Genomic DNA, 9,557 nt, shown 5'->3' on the forward strand with positions numbered 1-9,557 from the left:
GTAGTAGTTAGTAGTTGTAGTGTGTAGTAGTGTAGTGTAGTAGTAGTGTAGTGTAGTAGTGTAGTAGTAGTGTAGTGTAGTGTGTGTGTGTGTGTGTGTGTGTGTGTGTGTGTGTGTGTGTGTGTGTGTGTGTGTGTGTGTGTGTGTGTGTGTGTGTGTGTGTGTGTGTGTGTGTGTGTGTGTGTGTGTGTGTGTGTGTGTGTGTGTGTGTGTGTGTGTGTGTGTGTGTGTGTGTGTGTGTGTGTCACATGTATTTATATATACAATTTCTCACCTGTGGGGTCAGAGGACATCCGTCCGGACCGCAAGGTTCCACAACGAGAGAGGGGAAGAGACCTTGCTGTCCTCTCAACTCACCTTCCCACCAACCGTCGTCTACATCGTGTGGTTCTTTTTTTAGTACTTTGACGATGTCGCCTTCTAAAAAGCTCAGCTCCTCATCGCACGTTGCATCGTAATCGTAAAGCGCGATGCAGTATTGTTCCATTTCTATAAAATAATATGCATATCATGCTATTTATCTTTAAAATTTGAATATTTAAAATTTGAGATCCTGTCGAAATAAACAAAAGTTATAAATGAATTTTCCAACATACCTCCAACGTGATTTTGTATTATGGTTTCCGAAGCGACATTTTGCAAAGTAGCATCGGGGTCGACGGCATCGTGATCATCAATAGTATAGTCGACGGATGAGAAGGAAATCTGCTGGACCAGACCTGGACCTTGCGAAGTAAGACCGGTGGTGGTCTCAGGCTCCCTTTCTACATCGAGATAATTCTGAGGAACGAAACCTTCTTCTCCTCGGTAATTTCTTGCTTTTAACCATCCATCACCGTCGCCTTCGCCCACCACATCCAGTTGTTCGCTTTCCACGATGGAAAGCTCATCGGGATTTTGCGCCTAAAAAAAATATATTCGTTTTTACAGAATATATCCAAAAATATCACTTTAATCAAAGATATTTCTGATATATATATTATTTAATTTTCTATAATCAACTCGTATTTATTCTATAAAATATAATTCTACAGAATCACTTACTGTGTAGGAGTATAGAGCAGTGCACTTGTATATAGGTTGATTAGAAGGCATCTCTGGTGTCTCGTGCGTCATCTCCTGTTCATCTTTTTCTTCGTTGTCCCAATTAACCGCCGTAGGATCATCCCAACCTGCCGTTAGCTGCTCTATCCGTTGCTTCTCCTGCTCCAGCAATGCTAAAAAGATAATCTTTTGTGATTTCTTACATAGTATATATATATATATATAATTATAATGTAACTTAATGTGAATAATAAATAAATTAATAAGAAAAGAAAAGAATAAGAGCGCGAATAAGAAAAGTGTCTTATTTTTTGTCACAGCTGGATCTATAATAATAATAATAATATTATTTTTAATAATAATAATAATAATAATATTTGAATAAATACGTAAATACACTGTACTTATAAAATTTATATGTGAAAATCTGCATACCATCAACCTCGGCACTGTCATGCCTCTGTCTTTCTTCAATTTCCTCTTCCTGCTGAAGCGCATTTTTTCCGGGTCGCTCCAAAGTCGTTAAGTCACTTCCGCCATCGCCGTCGCTATCGTAGAATGAGTCCGATGACGGATGTTCCTAAAAGAAATAGATATTTCTTTTATTATTGTATATTAAAAAAATTATATATTAAATTATATATTAAAAATTTTATTATATATTAAAATTAGAAAAATTTTGTGCATAATTTTTTTCACATATTTTCATTCTTAACTTTTACAATTATAATTTAATAAACACAATTATTTGTCAAATTCTGTTATGACTATCGGACTCTACTATTAAGTGACTAACATTAAGTAACTAATATTATAAGTGGAAAAATGCACAATTAAAAAAAATATAAAAAATTCCTTTACATAAATTGCATTATATAAATAACACATTAAATAATACTCAGTGTGCAATTATAATAATAGAATGCAATTTTTATTTATTAGATAGTTTTACATTTAAATTAAATTCGGACGCATTTCGGTTTTAAAATCTAAAAAAGAATGGCCGTTATTACAATAATCTCTTTATACGTAGCTTTATACGTCAAGGTTCTCATCTCATTCCAGCCAATCAACTGTTCTGTATCTGATAAATCCTTAGTATATGGTGAATAGCTTGCACTATGATTTATCGCACACTCGCAAAATGAATCATTTAATTAGTTAAGTTGAAATGATTAATTAGTTAAGTTGAAAATGATTTTAAAGTAAGTCAAAACGCGTCCGAATTTAATTTAAATGTAAGACTATCTAATTAAAATTGTATTCAATTATTATAATTGTGTACTAGGTACTGCGTTGACTCTTCTACTTCTGTTTATACTCTTTTCTTGAATAAATAATAAGGAGTCCTATATCATTCTTAATTATTGTTAATAAATAATAATTAATAAATATAAATATATCGGCAGACCATTCCTGTTATCGTCTATCTCTGCTAGGCAAATTGCACGTTATATGCATTTTAATTATTACCGCTGCACCAGATGCATCTGTTCGAACGGAGAGAGAACTGGCCGAACGCGGCATGTCCTGAACACTGAGTGTTTCAGCCTCTTGCAAGAATTCGTCTACGTTCACTAAAAATAATATAAAATAAGACCAACAAATACATAATGTATAAAGCGTGTTTTTAAAAAACTATCTTATTTTTCATTAAAATAAAAAAATATTAACAACCTCCACCGTGTCGAAGACATTCTATCCTCGCTTCTGCCTTGAGTTTCGCTGTCTGTTAGAACAAGGATATAAATTTTATGTGCAGTGCATTATATAAAGCGTTATAATTACCATAATTAATTATAAACAATATAAATAATATTAATTTTTGAATGTACAGCCTTAACCATAAATATAAATCTTCAATTTATTGTATTTTCTTTTGAAAAATGTTAAAGAAAAATTAATAAAATATTAAAATTATTATAAGAATATATATTATTTTTTAATAAAACTATTTTAATTTTTTTTGTTAAATATAGAATGTTTAGGGAAGTCCAACAGTGAACCAGTAACTATGAATCATTGCGATATTTCGTAAATATGATGTTATCAGATTGTGCTGCTATCATGCAGCGATTAACATTTGAACCCTCCTCGGCTCCCCACTCACCCCAGTCAACTGGCAAATAGTGTCAAGGACGGCCATGTAATGTTACATTTTAAGAATTTTGAGTTGCAAAGTAAGTTTATTTCGTAAGTTTTACGCATTTTTTATGTTTTTATTGTTATATTATTTTTTTCATTATGCAATAATTTTATGTGCATATTTGGCTTTATTATTTTGTAAGCAACTTTTTTTGTTATATTATTTTACCACATTATTTAGGAGATTATCTTGGAAAAGATTAGATGGTTAACAATAAACCATGGTAGACCACACAACCTTTTTTATGATAACTTTCAAAATAATAATTTATTGTAATAATTATTTAGAATACGGCCCCTCCTCCCCACCTAAAATCTCATAAAAATATACTCATTTGACACATTTTCTCTCAAAGCAAAAGAAAAACGCGGTGATCGGCCTTGTGAATCCTCATCACCTTATAATTATCTATTTTATAAATAATTTTATAAAACATTTTAAAATATAGCAAAACTAAAATAATCCCAACAATTCGTAGTATAAAATATGTAATTCATTATTAAAAATAGCATGGTTCATTGTGTAACATCCCTTGTACATGAATTATTTCCCGTTTTTTAAAATAATCGAAATTGTGACTAAACTTCAAGGATAACTTAAGTTATTATTTATTATTTATTATTTAGTATGTAGTCAACTAAATTCATAACTGTATGCAAAAATTCAAATCTTCAATTCAATAACTGAGAGAAATATGAGTCTCTGAAATTTACATAGTTCATTGTTGGACTACTCTACATCAATTTGTAAGGGTACTTTATATTTATGGTCAAAGTTGCATATCTAAATAAATAATTTTTCTTTCTTTTCTTATGAATGGAAGATAAGTTCTGTACCTCCGCTCGTCGAATAGCGTGCTTTAATTCATCAATTTTAGTATCTAAATCTGGACCATTAGGATCGTTCGGATCAGTCTGAAAAAAAAATTAGAAAGTCTTACAACTTATACACACATTAACTCTAGAACAGAGATCTCCCAAAATAAATCAAAATTTCGCTTGCTCCGTAAATGGAAAAAAAAGAAGGCGAATTTTATTTTATAGTTTAACAATATAAAATTTTTTGGCATTACGACATGCAGGTATATATTCTCAGAGTTTTAAATAAAAAAAGAGAATCCATAAAAATACATATTAATCTAAATCGAAGTTACAACCTCTCAAAATTATAGTGAATCTTTCAGGTTCATGGATTTTAGAATTTTTCGGAAGGTGTGTTCTAGGGTAAATTATTTTATAATGCAATGATAATAAAATGTAGAAATTATCTCATTAAATATAGATGACTTGAAATAAATATCGTTTTGAAATTTATTAAAAATATAGAATTTCGATAATTTTTTAATGGAGTTAGATAACCAATAGGAACAATAAAATTATTTACATATTTAAATAAATTTATCAGCATTAAGATCTTTTCAAAATGCTTATGAGTGCCAAATTATTATTATATATTATACTATAATTTTATTATTATTATATATTATTTATTATTATTATATATTATATATTATATATTATATAGTATATATTATACTACTATAATTTTGTCAATTACGTTTTAAAAGTCCGAAAAATCAATTCGGTGCTCAATTTTCATGATGACATATGTAGTATCGAATTATTTAAGACAAGATTTAAGCACTTAAGATCCACTTTCAACTGTTAAAAGCTTTTACTTCCTATTAGTTACGTATTCACATGTGCGGTTCAATAAGTTTCTTTCTTCAATATTAATGGAGAACGTTATAATCATGTTAATTTAACATGAAAAATAACATCAATATCATATATTTTTTGGATATCTAAATAACACGAACCTTCTGACCAGCATCTTTAAGTTGGTATAATACTTGAAGTTTCCGATTATTTTCACGGATGCTGCTAACCTCGCGGGCAATTTTCGTCGACCAGCGACGCGCTTCTTTACCCAATGTCGTCGCTGCTGCATGATCGGCAGTTATCCTAGATTCGTCAAAAATATTGTCTAGATAATGCTATTAAAATTTATTTATATGTAAAGAGAAAGTATTTTGCAACATTAATTTAGCATTGATTATTTAATATTTATTTCGTTATCATTTCGATATGATTTAAAATTGTTCAGGTTAATGAATTATTTATGTTCAAGATGTCAGAAAAATATAACATAATGTTACAAGTATATAATGTATTTCGCTCATTTGCTATAATTCAAAAACGAAGTTTTCCAGAAAATAAGTTTGAATGTTTTGAATTATTACAATTTTCTAACATTAATTTTGAAATGCAATTTTGATGTAATAACTGGGGTGCATTCGAGGAGACACTATTAGTGCTATTTGTGTCATTCTATCTTTGTTTATTAGATATAAAACAAGAATAGATGACACAAATAGCGCTGATAACGCTGCTTCTCGAATGCAACTCTGATCATAAAAGAATAAAAATATGTACTTTTTTACAAGTAACAAAAAAAATGCCAATTTAGTTATGTCGTTGTTGTAGCAAATGAACGATATAAAAATTATATATAAAAATAATATAATATATAAACTTTATAGAAAGAGATGAGCTACAAACCTATCTACCGGATCACTATCGCAAGGCTCGAACTCGTATTGAATGTGTTGCTTCAAAACGGGATAGTACAAACAGCAACATTGAATATTGTATTCCCTCGTGAGCTATAATTTGACATTATTATTTCTTTCCTCGTGGTAAAAAATAAATATTTTTTAAAATAATATCAATATGATAAAGATTAAAAAGAATCTTGGAATAATCAGGTAAGATAATACAAAAATTAAAATAAATGATAAAATAATATTATTAATCTATTATTCTAATATTAATCTTTAGACGTACCTGCTGAGCTTGATCGCGAATCTTCCCGAAGCTGTTTTGAGTGGCTAAACAAGTAAGTAGCTCCGTGCGTCCCATTAGCGTTAAGTATTCAGCTACCTTGTCGTAAACTCCTTGTTCCAAATACTAAGTAACACAAAGAAAAGAAGAAAAAAACATTAAAAGTTTTAAATCTAATATAAAAACCAAGATTTTGTAAGGAACCAAGACAAGAACTTGCGAAAAATTTTTTTTATATAATTTTCCCTTCATTTTTCAGAATTTCTACATAAATTTCGAAATTTTTCAAAAGTCCTGTATAATTTGATAACTTTTTAAAAAATTTTTGATTTTTTTCATATGAATTAAAATATTTTTCAGAAATGTTGAGAAAAATCTCTTTTCTAGAATTCTTTATATACATATATTTATATTCTGAAAAATTCAAGATTTCTCATTCTACAATTTTCAAAAAAAATATACAATCTGAAGAAAATTAAATGTATTTTTCAAAAATATTCCTAAACTAAAACATGAATTATTCTTAAAAATATTATATTATATAATATAATATTTTTAAGAAATATATATGAGAATTTCTTTCATCTGATATATTGATATATTAATACATATGGAATGAGACATTTAAAACTATTGATTTAAAAAAAATTCGAATTGCACATTTAATGTAGAATGGAATGCTCAAATATTTTTTGATTTTACTGATATCAACACTAGGGAATTTACCTGCATGGTAGTCTGTAAATCGATTACAAAATATCGGTTCTGATGGGCATTAGCTGCAGCGAGGGCTAATAGATAATCATTGCGAGCACCAGTTGATTTCTCCTCTAAAGCGTCTCGCTTCGAACTCACCTGACAATTGCAAATGGATTAATCAAAACTCAATTCTCAATTATCACATTAAATGTTATCACATAAAAAATATTAAAAATTAAAATTGATTTTTTTAAATTGATTAAATTAATTTAATTATAAGAAATGTATTACATTTATCTAACTAAATTAAATTTATAATTATTAACATAGTAAATATTGCCATAGTAATTTAATCTTTTTAAAGAGTAATAAAGAAAACTAACGAATTTTATTTATTTTATTATTATTATTTTTCTATATTCTATATTCTATAGATATTCAAAATATTTGAAACATATTTACTTATAAAAATATCATTATCCATACAAAATATTACAAAAGAATTATAAAAGAATCTTGTACGATGATTTACATTTCAAAATGTCTGCAATAATTGATTAATTTTTATGATAAGGTCATATACCTTGGCGCTATTTTTCTGCAAAGACGTTATCGACTGAAAGAAAGAACCTTTCTTCTTCTTCAGTCTGAAAGCATCGATTGAACATAAATTATTACATTCGCAATTATGTAGCTGTGTAGTTAGCTAACAATATGTGAAAATAACAAATTGTCAAAAAGTTGCAAAAATTGTTATAACAAAGAAAATATATGTTAAAACACTCATTGTTAGATATAAATATTTCTTATCAAATATATTAAAATTTATGTTTTATAAGAATTTTATTAAGAATTCTATAAATCTTCACAAAATTCTTTCGTGAAAATATTTTCGTGATTAAGACAATGATTTAAGTAGATAAGCGAAATTTAATGTACATACTTTTCTTCAATATCTTTTGCTTTGTCACGCACATCGTGTGCACTGTGTTCCTCGTCAAAGTAAAATTTCTTCGTTTTGTCAACATCCTGTACGCATGTTTGGAGCTCCTTTTGTACTATCAGTAATTGGTCGATTGCCTAGAAAATCATTTATTACACAAATTGATGCAGTATGCCATATATACAGCATTTATGATATATATATATATATATATATATATATACATATATATATGTTATAAATGTATATATTATATATATGTATATGTATACAAATAATTGTATTTATAAATTATGTAAATATTTATATAAATTACATTTATAAACGGCTATATACGAAATTTCTTTATATGAAATTTTTTTCTAAAAATTTCTAAGATTTTTTTTCTTTTCAACTTATTGTCTTTATATATATATTTATACATCGAATAATAAAATGTAAATATATAAAAAATGTATATTATGTTAATTTATGATAAAATCAGTACCTTCTTAGAGATTTGTAATTTGTGCATCTTGAGGCCCTTAGCATCATCGGCGATTTGCTGCTGGAAGACCTCGACAGCAGCAAGGCGTGCACGCGCCAGCTTCTCATTCTCCTCCAGCACAGTTCGCCATACGTTCCACATGTTCCTACAATCATTCGACCGCCCGCCAGCGGATTGCTATTTACCTATGACCCTTCTTCTCCTTGGCACTTCTCCCGATCGATAAACAGCCGCGAATTGAAACCGGTACAATTCCGTAGAGGTCAAATTCCCATGCTCGTACGCAAAAATAATTATCTTTATTAAATTATATCGATTTTTTTATTCGCCCCTTTGTTACACAATAACGTGTGAAAAAATTAATGTACATATTAATTTGGGTCAATTAATTCCCAATTAATTAATTGGGTCAAAAATTATAATAACTAATTTTATATAAATGCAGATTATAAAATAAACTTTATTTTAAATTAAATATCAATATATTTTATCAAATTAAATATTAATCTAATCTTATTCATCAAATTAAATATTGTAGATGCGCAAAGATAATTGTTACGATGTAAAATTTTCCATAATATACATGTACGTGTCATACAGAAATAAAAAAAAATTACATATTTGTGCGGACTTTCGTTTTTCATGCTCTAATTACCATTTTTCTTCTGCTCCATCGACTTTGAGATCTGGTATGTTCGGTATCTTTTTATTTAAATATGCAGATGATATTTTGAGTAGCGCCTGAAAAGTAATATGTCAAAATATCATAATTATAAAAAATTCTTTCTAAAACCTTTAGAATAAATTATATTTGAAGGATGAAATTTCACTCTTAAAGATTGAAAATTAAGCCGCTCTTTTAAGCTTGGCTCAATTTTCACTCTTTAAAGTGAGATTCCAGTCCAAAGAATTTAAAGAATTAATAGTAATAAATACTGAACAGATAAAATAACTCCTTACCTCAGAGTAGGATTTTTCGATCGCAGACTTTTTTATCGTGAAATTACTGAAAAAAATAAAAAAATTATTATTATTTAATTATATTAAAACCATTTTTTTTTAATTTCAGATTATACACAATTTTGAAATAATAATGATAATACATAGATAATACATAGAATTCTTTAAAATGTAGTTCGAACTTAACTTTTTTGAAAACACTGTTAAAGCAATTATATTTTAATACTATTGTTTAATGATATTTATACAGTAATCTTACCGTATATCTTCCAAAAGATCGCACTCGTGCTGATTTTTTGCCTGCAATTTTGCCGCCTGCTCCGTGTGCACATTCTTCAGAAATTTCGCGTAGTTTCCCTTGTGATGAAACGAAAATGCACCGATTAAATAAATATATATATATATATATATATATATATATATATATATATATAT

The 9,557-nt window shown here is 28.0% G+C and overlaps 1 protein-coding gene across 1 annotated transcript in view; it reads right to left on the minus strand.

Annotated features, from left to right (window-relative positions):
• Positions 1 to 9,557, minus strand: part of LOC105623756 (F-BAR and double SH3 domains protein 2) — a 21,797-nt gene that overhangs the window by 10,174 nt on the left and 2,066 nt on the right. The window contains exons 2-18 of the mRNA XM_012205136.1: positions 9,382 to 9,479; positions 9,123 to 9,168; positions 8,818 to 8,903; positions 8,163 to 8,307; positions 7,676 to 7,812; positions 7,316 to 7,379; positions 6,760 to 6,888; positions 6,037 to 6,159; positions 5,752 to 5,855; positions 5,010 to 5,154; positions 4,027 to 4,104; positions 2,722 to 2,773; positions 2,518 to 2,621; positions 1,480 to 1,624; positions 1,045 to 1,217; positions 597 to 903; positions 275 to 489 (exon numbers count right to left, since the gene is read on the minus strand). Of these exons, the coding sequence (XP_012060526.1) occupies positions 275 to 489; positions 597 to 903; positions 1,045 to 1,217; positions 1,480 to 1,624; positions 2,518 to 2,621; positions 2,722 to 2,773; positions 4,027 to 4,104; positions 5,010 to 5,154; positions 5,752 to 5,855; positions 6,037 to 6,159; positions 6,760 to 6,888; positions 7,316 to 7,379; positions 7,676 to 7,812; positions 8,163 to 8,307; positions 8,818 to 8,903; positions 9,123 to 9,168; positions 9,382 to 9,479 (2,151 nt within the window). The remainder of the gene's footprint in view (positions 1 to 274; positions 490 to 596; positions 904 to 1,044; positions 1,218 to 1,479; positions 1,625 to 2,517; positions 2,622 to 2,721; positions 2,774 to 4,026; positions 4,105 to 5,009; positions 5,155 to 5,751; positions 5,856 to 6,036; positions 6,160 to 6,759; positions 6,889 to 7,315; positions 7,380 to 7,675; positions 7,813 to 8,162; positions 8,308 to 8,817; positions 8,904 to 9,122; positions 9,169 to 9,381; positions 9,480 to 9,557) is intronic.

Source organism: Atta cephalotes, assembly GCF_000143395.1.
Source record: "Atta cephalotes unplaced genomic scaffold scaffold00063, whole genome shotgun sequence".
Lineage (NCBI taxonomy): Eukaryota > Metazoa > Arthropoda > Insecta > Hymenoptera > Formicidae > Atta > Atta cephalotes.